This window comes from Anopheles gambiae, chromosome 3, assembly GCF_943734735.2.
Source record: "Anopheles gambiae chromosome 3, idAnoGambNW_F1_1, whole genome shotgun sequence".
Lineage (NCBI taxonomy): Eukaryota > Metazoa > Arthropoda > Insecta > Diptera > Culicidae > Anopheles > Anopheles gambiae.
This window is the reverse complement of record NC_064602.1, coordinates 65229606-65244674: the sequence shown is the minus strand read 5'-3', so window position 1 is coordinate 65244674 and position 15069 is coordinate 65229606. Positions and strand designations below refer to the sequence as shown.

At 44.5% G+C, this 15069-nt stretch overlaps 1 protein-coding gene and 1 long non-coding RNA gene across 3 annotated transcripts; one reads left to right on the top strand and one right to left on the bottom strand.

Moving 5' to 3' along the window:
* The first annotated feature begins 6569 nt into the window (after positions 1-6569).
* LOC133393440 (uncharacterized) lies at positions 6570-7902 on the top strand. The gene is made up of 3 exons (XR_009766164.1): positions 6570-6896; positions 6955-7301; positions 7395-7902. It is a non-coding gene; the product is annotated as an uncharacterized LOC133393440 (long non-coding RNA).
* A 1222-nt stretch (positions 7903-9124) lies between these two features.
* Positions 9125-13943, bottom strand: LOC133393411 (uncharacterized). 2 transcript variants are annotated; one of them, XM_061658327.1, is made up of 2 exons: positions 10742-13943; positions 9125-9862 (listed from the first exon to the last, which is right to left on the bottom strand). In XM_061658327.1, the coding sequence occupies exons 1-2, from the start codon at positions 13284-13286 to the stop codon at positions 9495-9497; spliced, it is 2913 nt and encodes a 970-aa protein (XP_061514311.1). In that variant the 5' UTR covers positions 13287-13943; the 3' UTR covers positions 9125-9494. The 2 variants fall into 2 exon arrangements, with proteins under 2 accessions (XP_061514311.1, XP_061514310.1); XM_061658326.1 differs by having other exon boundaries at positions 9746-9862; positions 10020-13943.
* Between the last annotated feature and the right edge of the window lie 1126 nt (positions 13944-15069).

Here is a 15069-nt window from a genome sequence, read left to right as displayed (position 1 = left end):
TATTTAAATATGCAGCATCCCCTTACAGACCATATAATAGATATCGTCATAAATAATATGTTTTGTGTCTTCAATCTCGTTTCCGTTCAAACCCTCGAGCGTTTTGGAATTACATTAACTCTATGAGAAACAATAACGGCCTCCCTACTAGTATGTCACTTGGTGATGTGCTTGCTTCGTGCCCGAATGACATTCGTTCGCTTTTTGCCGATCATTTCTCGAGTGTTTATGAAAATGGTTTAAATAACTCTGCAAGCTTTGAGGCCAGTGTTTCATTCAACCCTCTCAATGTTCTGAATGTTGAATTTGTTTCTGTAAGCACTGCTTCTGTTTTACGTGCGTTAGGTAACCTTAAACTTTCCTTCGTGCCGGGTCCTGAGGGTATTCCTGCTGCTTTACTCTTTCATTGTCGTGAAGCACTAGCCCTTCCCGTTTCTTTCCTTTTTTATTTTTCTTTATCCACGGCTACTTTTCCGAATATTTGGAAGCAAGCATGGATAAGGCCAGTTTTCAAAAAGGGTGATCGTGATTGCATCTCTAATTATCGTAACATATCTATTTTATCTGCGTTCAGCAGAGTCTTTGAATCTTTTATTCGTTTACCTTTTATGGAAATCGTGAAATCGTGGATCATTCCAAATCAGCATGCCTTTATGGCTGGCCACTCCACCACCATTAATCTTATCGAATTTGTTTCCTCAGCACTCTCAAGCATGTACTCTGCCTTGCAGGTTGATGCTGTGTATTCTGATTTTAAAGCTGCTTTCGATAAAATCCCCCAATCTCTGCTCATTGAAGTTAAATTAATTAAAATTAATTAAATTGAATGACGGTTTTTCTTATGAGTTTCATTGTTTGTCGGGAAGTGTTTTGAGTCCTTTACTTTTTATTTTATTTGTCAATGACGTGTGCTCTGTTCTTCCATCCAATTTTTTCCTAATGTTTGCAGATGATTTAACACTTTGACCGCCGGCCTGACGTCACAGTTTGCGAGTGAGCACGTAGCGCATGACAAGAGAGCGATGAGAACGACAATTGTTCGTGCGACTATTATCACTCTTTTGTTTCATTTCGATAAGCGGCGTAGCACATGTCGTTCTCGTTCTCTCTTTCCTACCTCATTCGTTATCAAGAGAATTGGTGAGCGTCAGATACAGAGCTGAGCGGTGAACAAAGCCGTCGTGCGATTTCATATGACGCGGCGCTTAAAGTGTTAAACATATTTTGTCCTATCACTGACTCTAATTCGTGTACCTATCTTCAATCTCTTTAATGTTGGACTCCTTCTCTTTTTGGTGTTCTCAAAATTCATTTACCAAAACAGTTCCTCCAAAACAAACAAACACAGGCGCCTTTGTAGCGGTCTAAGAGAATATCTATGGTGAAGTGGGTGGTGGGAGGAAAAAAAATTATCAGACTAGGATTACATTCCTTAACTATGTATGTAACAGCAGCAAATATTTAGATTCTGCTAAAAAATCGTTGTTGATGTTTTTGTGTCGCTTTTGTTTGAACGCATCAGTTTTGAATCGTTGTTCACAAAATTGATAGGGTTCTCACAGCAATTTCAAAATTGTTTTTGAAAAACTGTTTACATACATTGATTTGCATTTTCAAAACAATCAGTTAGCACATGATACTTGTTTTTCGAAGTGTCTTTATAGTTATGGTACGACCATAAATTTGTTTTTTCGTCATAGTCGTGTAAAAATGTTTTGAAAAAATTTGAAAAAAATATACAAAGATGTGAAATAGTATTCTGCACAACTCATATATTCACTGTTTAAATCTATCTCTTATGTATTTTCTGCAAATCGCGAAAAACGACTGTCCATATAGTTGTGGTAGGCGCTGTATAACATACAGTAGTCTCATCGAGAGCTTCTGTGCTCGATAGGGGCCCCATAGACGAAGAGACTCATACTTGGTGTTTGCTACTAGGTGTCTAAAAAATGATCTAGAACCTTAGAAATTTGTTTATTTGTTTATTTAACAAGGCATACCAGATGCTAGGTTTTATTTTTAGACAATTCAGTGAATGCAGTGATGTCTTATGTCTAAAGTCGTTGTTTATTTGTCATTTGCGCTCGTGCATGGAGTACTGCTTAGTAATTTGGTTCCTGAATTGCACTACAATGATTAACAGAATAGAGGCATGGAAGATTGCAAGACTTGCTTTAAAATGCGACCAATTCAGGACTTACAATTATGCCAAGTTATCGCTCGCCTTCTGCTTGGCCTACAGACGCTCGAACACCATTTTAAGGTTGGGCAGCGGGGTATCAACTACCCAGACTGCAGATGTTGGTGTTTAATCGTTTTTTAGCAAACGTGAATAAAAAGAAGGGAAGGAAAACACTGATAAGATTTTATAACGATGGATGGTTCGAAAATGCGTAAAAAAGGGGGTTCATTTTGAATATATATTCCAAACCTTAAGTCTACGGAGGTGGATCCGAATCCTCTAGAACAGGGGCCTCCAAACTTTTCAGCTCGCGGGCCGCATTGCTTCAAAAATAACTATGTTGAGGGCCATTTGACGCTACCTTTCACTGATGACTGAACGTTTAAATCTCGTTTTTATAACAAAATACTAACGATACTTGTACAGTTTTGTATTACTAAAGCTTGATTTTTGTCTAAGAAAAGTGAAAAATACATTTTTTTTTGAAAAAGTCATAATAACGTATTATTTATATTAACTCTGGCAAAGTCATTGTGGGCCGCATTATAAGCTCTTGAGGGCCGCAGGCCGTAGTTTGGAGACCCCTGCTCTAGAAGGTTAACATAGGCTTTCCACTTGCTATTCTTACTCAATACGTCCCCGTCGTATAGAACGGTAACATATCTCTGAATTTTCCATGCTTGGATGTACGGGGAAACCCAACCCTATGGGTTGCATGGCTAAATTGAGAGGGGGGTAAATGATTGACCTTCATGACTCTACCTGGGAGCGTCTGTTCTCCATGTTAGGAGCCAATTCCAATATTTGGCCGTTCGATTCGAAGCATTCTGTTCCATTTGACAATAGTTCGAGTGTCGTGATCATGCGGCATGTTCCCTACACGGTTTATATAAGACAAACATGTACAATTTTAATAGCTTCAAAAGTTCTTTGATCTTTTTTGAATGATTACGAAATGGTGGAAGATTAAGTTATTGTTTTTTACTGTTTTTATCAATCAACTGTTGGTTAATACATCTCACAGATGTTACGCACGGTACACGAACTTCAAAACACAAACAACACTGTAGCTGTCTTGGTGTGTGTATGCAAAGTAGCTGCCTTGCTATTTGCACAGATTTGGCAACTTTTCAAACAAATGTAAGGGGAAATCTGAGTTGGTTTGACACTATGGGTAAGATTGACATCTCGCCGTTTTAGAATTTATGGAACGTTTTGAAAAAAAAGGTGCACCTCATTCATATCAACCGTTTCGAATATTTGAATCATATTTAACTCATCATAAATCTGTTAATTGTCAAAATAAACAACAAAACAAACGCATGGTGCTTGTGATTCAGAGCTCATGTAAATGTTTGCTAGTGGTACTTAAGAAGTTGTGGCGTTATTCAACGAAATTACAGTTTCCGTATTAATAGCATTGATTGATAAACACAATTTATCACAGTGCGTTATTTTGATATTTAACTATAAAGTATACACCTGTTCTTAGTAATTTGGTTCCTGAATTGCACTACAATGATTAACAGAATAGAGGCATGGAAGATTGCAAGACTTGCTTTAAAATGCGACCAATTCAGGACTTACAATTATGCCAAGTTATCGCTCGCCTTCTGCTTGGCCTACAGACGCTCGAACACCATTTTAAGGTTGGGCAGCGGGGTATCAACTACCCAGACTGCAGATGTTGGTGTTTAATCGTTTTTTAGCAAACGTGAATAAAAAGAAGGGAAGGAAAACACTGATAAGATTTTATAACGATGGATGGTTCGAAAATGCGTAAAAAAGGGGGTTCATTTTGAATATATATTCCAAACCTTAAGTCTACGGAGGTGGATCCGAATCCTCTAGAACAGGGGCCTCCAAACTTTTCAGCTCGCGGGCCGCATTGCTTCAAAAATAACTATGTTGAGGGCCATTTGACGCTACCTTTCACTGATGACTGAACGTTTAAATCTCGTTTTTATAACAAAATACTAACGATACTTGTACAGTTTTGTATTACTAAAGCTTGATTTTTGTCTAAGAAAAGTGAAAAATACATTTTTTTTTGAAAAAGTCATAATAACGTATTATTTATATTAACTCTGGCAAAGTCATTGTGGGCCGCATTATAAGCTCTTGAGGGCCGCAGGCCGTAGTTTGGAGACCCCTGCTCTAGAAGGTTAACATAGGCTTTCCACTTGCTATTCTTACTCAATACGTCCCCGTCGTATAGAACGGTAACATATCTCTGAATTTTCCATGCTTGGATGTACGGGGAAACCCAACCCTATGGGTTGCATGGCTAAATTGAGAGGGGGGTAAATGATTGACCTTCATGACTCTACCTGGGAGCGTCTGTTCTCCATGTTAGGAGCCAATTCCAATATTTGGCCGTTCGATTCGAAGCATTCTGTTCCATTTGACAATAGTTCGAGTGTCGTGATCATGCGGCATGTTCCCTACACGGTTTATATAAGACAAACATGTACAATTTTAATAGCTTCAAAAGTTCTTTGATCTTTTTTGAATGATTACGAAATGGTGGAAGATTAAGTTATTGTTTTTTACTGTTTTTATCAATCAACTGTTGGTTAATACATCTCACAGATGTTACGCACGGTACACGAACTTCAAAACACAAACAACACTGTAGCTGTCTTGGTGTGTGTATGCAAAGTAGCTGCCTTGCTATTTGCACAGATTTGGCAACTTTTCAAACAAATGTAAGGGGAAATCTGAGTTGGTTTGACACTATGGGTAAGATTGACATCTCGCCGTTTTAGAATTTATGGAACGTTTTGAAAAAAAAGGTGCACCTCATTCATATCAACCGTTTCGAATATTTGAATCATATTTAACTCATCATAAATCTGTTAATTGTCAAAATAAACAACAAAACAAACGCATGGTGCTTGTGATTCAGAGCTCATGTAAATGTTTGCTAGTGGTACTTAAGAAGTTGTGGCGTTATTCAACGAAATTACAGTTTCCGTATTAATAGCATTGATTGATAAACACAATTTATCACAGTGCGTTATTTTGATATTTAACTATAAAGTATACACCTGTTCTCACTTTCCTCTGAATCTTTATCCGGTTGCTATGGATCGCAATCCATGAGAATGGATTACAATCATCTACGTCTGAATCGTTTTCAGCTACGTTTGGATCGTTTTCAGCTACGTTTAGATTGCCTTCAGCTACCTTTGGATTTTACGGTAGTTTGAGCAAATTCCGTTGCGGCGCAAAGTTTATTTAGTTTATGCAGGAAAAAAATTGTGAAATCATCTGTAAAAAGCATGATGATACAATCAGAATTAATGATAGTGTACTCAACATATTGCTTTTTGGTACACTCGAGTTGCACAGTGGCATTTTCGGTCAAAAACTTCGATCAAAAGCTGCCGTAAACTTCGTGTAGATCGCATGGACCTGATTTCTGGATCCAGATGTTAGCAGTGCTAACTTAGCACGGTAGATCTGCCAGGCACGATATGCGCTAGATTAGGAAAAAATTTTGAACACTAATGGTATATAGTAAGTTTATCGAATGGCCTGAAAAGTAAGTATTTTCATGGATCACGCCAGCTGGAGAGTAGCTTAAACTCTGGGAGACCGTTGATTAACCAAAAGGTTTGCTATATCGCATGCAAAAGAGGCTAATTATTTTCAACATTGCTGAGGCTGTTGTTGTTGTTGCAGTTGTTTTCAATGTTGTAGTTACAGCTGTTGCTGTTCATCCTGATGTGTCTACTGCTGTTGTTGCTGCTGTCCGTGCTGCTGCTGCTGTGGCGGTGGTGCTCACTAGTGGCGAGTAATACGAATCATTTCGCTACCTGCCTCGGAGTTGGGTGCGAGCCAGTCGGAATCGATTCCGACCCGTCGATGCAGCGAGTGCGCTACGTCGAAGCCGATCCGACCCGAACTCGCTGCACCTACGGGTCGGAGGCGCTTAAGCTTTCTTACACATACTAGAATCTCGTCAGACAGTTCGACAGTTATTTCTGGCCGTCGTGCTCAACTGAATGAGAACTGGCATTTTGGGATCTGGTGCTTTCTTATGAAAATCGACTCGCACCTAACGGGCTACGCATCAAAATCAAATCTTTTCATAGCGAAAAACAACAATTTCCACTGAAATTATTAAAGGCTAAAAAACTGCCATTTCTTGTCTTGGGACCAAACGAGCGCCAGATATATACCTGCAAATCTTGTTTCTTTCGACGTAGAGTATCAATCCTTATTTGAACAGATTTTACTGGTTGTGGACACTCAAAGCAAATAGAAAAACACCTCAACACTCTTTTGTCAATAAGAGTGCCTCACTGCTTCAAACACACTTTATTTTGCGTAAACAGTAACGAAGTATTGGAAATTTCTGCTTAAAATACAGGGGACTGTTTGCAGCATTTCCATAGTTGTGAAAGCGATGAAGCAAGTGTTTAGTGTAGTGCTTTTGGGACTGCTCTGCAGCAATGTGGTTGCTGCACCAGCAGAATCGCAATGTGCAGTACAGCGAAATGATAAGGTCAAGGTCGAAGCAACAGGAGCAGTGCAATCTGGACGCATAGTGAATGGTATTGGAGCGAAGAAGATCGAAAGGTATCAATTCGCTATTAGTCTGCGCTATGACGGTCAGTTTTACTGCGCCGCTAGTATTATCACTCCTACTCACGGAATTACATCGGCCAGCAAAATGTTTCCGTTGCTTGGTTTCTTGTCAAATGTAAGTCGCTAATCGACACTGTGTATGTGAACACCACTTTGACGAGTTAATATTACAGGTAACGGTCATCGGAGGTAGTACATCTGCACTATCGGGGGGCATAGAACTCCCTTTGATTGATGTATTCTCTCATCCTAGCTATAAAGCATCCGTTGATAGCTTAGATTTTGATGTTGCGGTTTTTACTGTGCCAACGAATGCATTCCAAGGCAAAACTAATATGGCACCGATAGCACTTCAAACATCTGAATTACCAGCCGGAACTCGTTGCTATGTAGTTGGATGGGGTAGAACGACTTTTATGGATCCATCAGTTGGAAACGAATTGCGTTACGCAACCATGAATATAGTGTCACAGAGGGCCTGCATTAGATCGTGGGCTGATTGGATGATTATTTCTACAAAGTAAGTAATAGTATGTCCGCGGATATGATCATTGAAACATCATTATTTATTTTGCACTGCTAATAATACAAATGATTCGCTTCCTCCTATTAGCCTGATGTGTACGAAATATTGCTTTGGCGTGGATACTTGCTGGGGTGATGAAGGTAGTGCGTTGGTGTGCGATGGAAAACTTACCGGAATAGCTGCATTTACCAATTTCAACTGTGACGGTGTTATGCCAGCAGTATTTAGTAGGATTGTAGACCCTAGCATTCGCAGCTTTATTCGTAATCAAACTGGTATCTGATTGGAGGTGTTCTTCAAGTGGCACGGGAAATTAAGTGACTTGGGGCAAATGTGATTGCACCTGCCATGCTGTCACTGTTGCCATTATTACTGCAAAATTGTTAAACACGTTCTCAGGCTCATCGCAATCGAATTAAATCAATGTTCTTTGAACGCTCTATTTGGCCGCAAGATCTATTAGCTGTAAGCAGATAATATGATACAGAAAGCTATTGTATTTTTTGTAATTAAAGGCATTTGTCAAATACAAACTATCCTCGGTGGTGATACCAACAAACTATGTTGGTTTGTAAGCCTTTGGCCCTTGATCCTACGTCCTACACTGTTGACATTTGTTGTTGTTGTTGGTTGTGAAGCGGATTGCATACCCCTTTGGCGCAGCCTAATTACCGCTGTCGGCGACAACCCGCTGCGCAAAGCGACGGAAGAAATCATGGAGTTCTGAGAATTTTATCATGCCATCTTTTTCCCTCCAACGGCAAATTTGTCAAGCAGCTCGTCGAGCTACCCGTCCCTGGCTCCGCCTCATTCCCCTCGCCTGAGCGCGCTGTCAAAGGTTTGGATGTGTTGGTGCGTCAGACGGCCAATCGCTGCCAGCCGTCGTCCGTGCTTTTTCCCTCCATAGCGCTATCTCTTTCTCGCGTGTGGTCAATGCTCATGAGTTGCTGTGGCGCTTAAAAAACCGTTTATACACATTGCGGCGATGAAGTTTTATTTTCACAAATCAAACCAAAAAAGCGCAATAAGTTCAATTGCTGCAATATAAAAATGACCAAGGAAACGCCCGCTCACGCGCAGAACCCTAATTCGCATTAACACGTTCATCCCGGAGTTGATTTTAATCAACTTTCCTTTTCGCCGGCATCTAGAACGCAAGTTGATTGTAAAACCGGCATACTGGAAAGTCCACTGGCAGTCCCTGGGGCTTGCCATCGAACTGAACGTGTTAAGCATTAAGCATAACTTTGTTATACTAAGCTTTTTTTGCTTTCGTATGCTGTATATTACATAGATATGCTGAGCCATCTGCTCGTGGGTGTGAGCGTGCCTGTGTGTGCTCAACTGTCGCCAAATGTAATTTCTTTCGGAATGTTATGATCCATCGGTCAAAGAAAGGAAGGTGTTCATGAAAGGTGAAAAGACGAATTGAGGCCCCTGTCAATGGTAACTGATGACCGGGAGGAGGGGGTACTGATACACAGCTGTTGGAAGATTGAACAGTATACTTAAATTTCCAGCGGATGAGGGGGGGGGGGGGTGGCCATGGGACCCCTACGATCATCGGTCACAGGCCCTAAAATTGTAGTCGCCATGAGGGGAGGGGAGGTGCAAATGGTTCTCCAGCCACGGAGCCCTAAAGACCATCTTTCCGGGGGCCCTTGTCGCTAATAATCTGTCCACTTGTAGACATACGGCATACTACAGACTAGAGATCTTCGGCGACCGCTTAGTCCGCCTATCGTTAGGTCCGCCGCTGGTTCATGGCCGTTGTCGCAAAATTTCGAGAAGAGAGTGAAATAGTAATATTTTTAACATTCGTTGTAAACAAAGTTCAAAATTTATTACTGGCTTTTATGAATTCTTGCGACTGAATGCCGCTCATCTCGCCTGTCCCTATGTATATATGTGTTAAGACAAGCTCACGCCATGTAACGTGCCTGTCGTTGTGCCTGTCCCTATGTATATATGTGTTTAGACCAACCCACGCCATCTAACGTGAACTATCTGTAACGCTGCTGGATCGGGTTGGCTCATCCATGCTAATAACGCAGTTTGCAGACAAATAATTTGACATTCTCCCCCCCAGTGCAAATCTCGCATTTGTACTCCGTTTCAAACTGCTAGCCGCTGCACAAAGCATTGCTCTTTTCCTACTACTATTTCCTATACTTTAAATGATGCATTTTAATTCTGCGCAGAACTTTTCACGTCTAACACCGCTATTTTTGTTGCCGGTCTTCGTATCAAGCCTTGCGAATTTTGTACGGTCGCTTGTCTAACTTGCCCATCTTTTGCGGTAATAACTTCTACAACGCGTCCCTTGGGCCAAGAGTTTCTGGCCATGATCGAATCGACGATGATAACGATGTCACCTACAGCGTTAGGTTTAACCATGTGTATCATCTTCCCTCTTCGCGTTATCGCAGGCAGGTAGTCCGATATCCATTTCTTCCAAAGCATTTGGGCGAGTAGCTGGGAGGTCTTCCATGTCATTTTCAGTGTCGGGGGATCATCGCGAGATTCACCTATCGATAGTTCGGGGTCTATTGTTCCTAAAAGAAAGTGATTGAGTGTTAGTGGCGGCTCTGATTCTCGGTCTAGGGGAACATGTGTGAGCGGTCGAGAATTAAGGATCATTTCAATCTCAGCAAAGATCGATAGAAGCACTTCGTCCGTAGGTAGACGTGAAAGCTTTATATCTCTTAACACCTTTTGCGTACGCTTGAGCTCCTGCATGATGCGCAGCATCTCCTCGCTGTCCTCGCTGAGCGTGTGGTCGTCGGCCGTGGGCCCACCGTCCCGCTCGCACTGCTCGATTCCATCCTCCTCGGTGCGTGGCTCACCAGCACCGGCCGATGGTGCTGCTGGATCACTTTGCTTTGCCGCTCCAGCGGGCATCGCTTTGGCCGATTGACAGGGTTCGGTTGTCTGTCGACTGGTGCTAACGCCCTCCTGCGAAGGAACGTTCGGTATGGCGTCTTTCGATGCATGGCTGGTCGAGCTGTTGATTACAATCACAGGCTGCCCGGGCAATTGTTGCTGCTGCTGACCTAGCAGCCGTTCCGTTTTCTTCGTTCGCCGGTCCGCCTCCACCTGCTGCCGCGCATCCTCGAGCGATCGGGTCGGCTCCTCTACTTCGGTTTCTAAGCTCTCTATATTGCTACACAGCTGTTTGACGTGCTTCTTCTCCGCCTGGTACTCAAGCACCAGCTTGTACTTCTCCCGCGCCAGGTCTTGAATGCTCACCTCCCGCTGCTCGTAGATCTTCATCCGCGAGTCGTTCACCTCGCGCAGGGTCGCATTCTGTTTCGTTAAGTACTCTATCTCCTGCACGTGATCCTCGATAATGTTCTGATGGTGCTTCTGCGTCGCCTCCAGGTCTTTGTTGGGATTAAAGACAGGAAAATTAGGCAAATACCAATCTCTCTTACCTTGTGCGGAGATTTCGCCTGGCTGAAGTCGTCGGATGTAGCCTCTGTCCTCGTAATCTTGCATTTTTTCGCAAATGGAGCCAGCAAGAATAGGATCTTTCCACATCTTGGTCCCGTCGGTGACCATGACCATGGCTTTTTCATCATTTTTCGACAGCAGATTAGCGGGTGTCTTCAGTATGCCTAGGGATTCGGGTGAGAAAAGGTCTCTGATCGCTGTGTCCAGAGCTGGTTCATTATTCATTTCATACATGCAGATGTGGTAATTATAATGATTTCGAGGAACAGAAAAGTTAGCGCACGAGCCAAAAACTACCCATCCTAGCTGGGTCTTTACAGCAGCTGGTTCGTGCGTTTTACCCTCCACGTATCGAAGTGGTTTCATCAGATGACAATTGTCGATTCCGATGATCAAGCGGGGAGTTGCATTGGTGTACGAAGTAAGAGGGAGGTTCTTTAGATGTTCATGCCTCTTTTTCAATTGTTCTCCAGATATGGATTGACGTGGTAGTGCGAGATGTCGAATCGAGTGTACCTTCGTGAGCATGAACGTCTTTCCATCATTTCCACTTCCACTGATCTTCAACGCGAGCTGAACTGATTCCTTCTCGTTCTTCTCCGTCTCTCCAGTCCAGCGGATACACAACGGACGAGGATTTCCCTTCAACCCCAATTCCGCAACTAGCTCTTCATCCACAAAGGTTCCTGACGATCCGCTATCAAAAAATGCAACGGTTTCCACAGTCTTTCCATTACCGTGAATGACGATAGGGATGTACTGAAATAGTACACCATCATTCGCCGAGTTGTGCGCATTCAGCGACTCTGCCTGGGCTGTCAGTGGCGTAGTGTCTCTCAACGGTCTTTCGCGGTGTAGAAGATTATGGTGCGACAGTCCGCAACCATTTTTGCCACATAACCTTCGTTCAGGACAAATGGTATCGTGGCTACGCAAACATTTCCGGCACAGCCTGTATTCCTTCACAATGTCCCAACGCTGGTCTAAGTTCATCATCGCAAAATCGGAACAATGCGCCAAACTAGTACATGTCCCTTGGCAGACGGTACAGTCGGCTCGTCTCTCGGGAATCGCACCTGTTGTGTTATCCTTCACTATCGTATGTAGCCTCGTGTAGGTGGTAGGATTACGCTTGCGATTTTCAGACGTCGTCACTTCGGTTCTGTAGTCATCAAATGAAGGAACAGAGTTGTAGCTAGCTGCTTCTAATTCGGTTTCCATCCAGCGGCTAAAATCTTCGATCGTCGGGACACCCAACCGCAAGCGTTGATGTGACCAGTCGCGACGTAGAATTGGGGGAAGTTTTTCGACTATCTCTTGTAGTAGAGTCACGTTGTATGAGTATTCAAACAACCCTGACGATGTGATCATTGCCGCCATCTCCTGTACGGTGTTGCCAAAACTGATGAGGGTTTCGATTCGCTCTAACCTCGGTACCGGAAGCTGCCGAATCTTCCGGATGAGGCTCTGTACAATGATTTCTGGTCGCCCGAAGTGTCGCCGAAGCACATTCATAATCTGCGGAAGATTGTTAGCGGTTAATCTGTGTCCCACCATTTCGCGAGCCTTACCATGTAGAGCCTTCGACAAACGCTCTATATTCTCCTCGTCAGTGTACCCATACATAATCGTTGTACGTTCCAAATTCGACACGAAAGTTGACCACTCCTCCGGTCTTCCAGAAAAGGGGGGAAGGTCCCTTAAATTGCCTTGACGGGCGTAGAGTTGGCTTTGATTCAAAGCTGGGATGGTGTGACCGTCCGAAAAGTCGTACCGGCCGCTGAACACATTTCGTCTAGATGAGGTAGCGGTGAAACGGCTTGTGCTGTGCATCGGTTCCGCTGGGTGATGGTACGGGGGGAGTGTGGTGGATGCAGCTGGGGTGGGCCCGTTGGGTGTCCCAAACGATCTGCCTAAACGCTCCGTCGCAGCCGTCCAACTTTGCAGTTTCTCGAAGTCACGTTCCACAGGATTTTCGGCCGTTTCTCCTAAGAAATCTACACGCCTGCTTTGCATAACTTGCAAACTAAGGCGCGTCTTTTCCAAATCGAGCTTCTGTTGCTCGATCGCGAGTTCCGCCATTTTAAGTTCGATTTGCCTCAACCCAATTTCATTCGAGCGCGATGGCGTTGCCTCATGGGATGAGCCTAAATCGAACAATGGTGGTGGGTTTCGCCATAGTGGCGTCGGAACAGGATCTTCGGTTGCTGCCGGTCGAGACAAAATCACGTCACTCACTTTACCTCGTTCTAACGATGATGCTTCGCCTAGTGATAACAATCCTGATGAAGGCTCAATGTCGTTACCGTTGGGAGCCAGTTGCGATGAACCGTTCGCATGCGGTACACTTGACAAAGGGTATTGTCGTCCGATGACCACTGGTGACCTCGAGCCGGCTTCGTCTCCTCTTGTCGATGGTGGCAACACGCCTGTACCAGCAATCGGCGGCGCTGCCGATCCAGGCCGCTGTTCCAGGTTTTGGGCCGCTGAATGCGGCGTTTCTCGATCACTCACGCTCGTGTTCATTCTCGCTTCCAATCACTGTTCACTTCGTCCCGTTAAAATGCTTTACAGGCGTATAGAGCTTACGCCACACTTACTACGAACGTTCCGACGGTCAATTCGCTACGAATCACTTTCTCGTTCGGTGCAGGGCGGCGTACCCCGTTAGGTTAGCACGTCGTTTCCTTGGATGCGTCTTTTTTGCACACCGAACTTCACTGATACGCACACTGTCTATTGTCCGTTTTCACGAGGCAACGTCCGCTATCGTAGTTTCGCACTGGCACAGTGAGCGAATGGTATGCGAGTTACACGTTTAATCGAGTGTGATAAAGAATTATTTTATTACGTGACGATCGTAATAAATTTTGAAAATGTCGCAAAATTCGAGAAGAGAGTGAAATAGTAATATTTTTAACATTCGTTGTAAACAAAGTTCAAAATTTATTACTGGCTTTTATGAATTCTTGCGACTGAATGCCGCTCATCTCGCCTGTCCCTATGTATATATGTGTTAAGACAAGCTCACGCCATGTAACGTGCCTGTCGTTGTGCCTGTCCCTATGTATATATGTGTTTAGACCAACCCACGCCATCTAACGTGAACTATCTGTAACGCTGCTGGATCGGGTTGGCTCATCCATGCTAATAACGCAGTTTGCAGACAAATAATTTGACAGCCGTGTTTTTTTTATCGTGGAGGTGCATCCTTCCCCCTGCCTGCAGCGTATGCATCGAGCAGGAGATAGTGTGGCAGTATGCAAGTTACCCGCTGGATAGGAGCGGTCCCGCGGCACGCCGTCATTCTTCACATCTGCATGCCCGTCGTGGGTTCTAACCGCGTATGAACCGTCCGCCGTAGCAAGGGGTGACTATCCGGCTACGTGGTACTCAAGTCCTGAAAAGGCCGGCATGATCGCGTAGGCCATTACGCCAATAATAATAATAATAATAATGATAATAATAATAATAATAATAATAATTGTTGTGGGCAGCCGTGCGTGTCGACCCCTGGACTTGCCGTGGCAGTTGCGCTGCCACCGGTCAACGTCCAGGGGGACGACAGTGTGTACACGCACACTGTCGCACACACTAAGCGCACAAGGCTTAGTGTGTGCCGAGCGCCGAGCAGAGTGTGCACGAAGGCCGATCGAGCAGGAGCTCTCGGCAGGGGCGTTCGGTGCGGCTGGTGCGCGGCCACCGCAATTGTACGTTTTAAAGTGTTGTACGTTTCATCAGTATTTATTATGTATGTTTTAATATGTGTGAATAAAGTAATAAGTGTTTAAGTAAAGTGCAAGGAACACAGTTCATAACAGTGGCGACGAGGATGGGATCCTCCTGCGTAAGGGGGATCCCAGTACGAACCCGCGGACGCCATCGCGATTGGGCACGTCTTTCGCTGCATCATCGCAGCAGCCATCGCGATGGCAAAGCTCCGGGAATCCCGTGGAAGGATTGGGCCGCCGCCACCGCCAAGACCGAGGCCCCCGGCTGCCGTCCCATCAAGGGGACCGTAGGGGCAGCGCTGCACACTCTCGGCGACGTGTGAAGGTCGCCAGGCTGCAGTCCAAGCAACGCCGGCAGCGTCATCGGCGAGGAAGCTTTCCGCCTTGCTGCCGGGCTATGGGCGAGAGCGTCATCCGCCAGGCTGCAGCCACAGCTTCAGCGGGCGAGGGTCAATGCCGCCCTGCAGTTACAACAGCAGTCGAGCCACTGTGTCTTAAGAGGGCGAGGGATCTAAGCCGCCCTGGATGCAGTGTGGAAAAGGGACGAGGACTCATGCCGTCCCGGGTGTTGCTCTGTA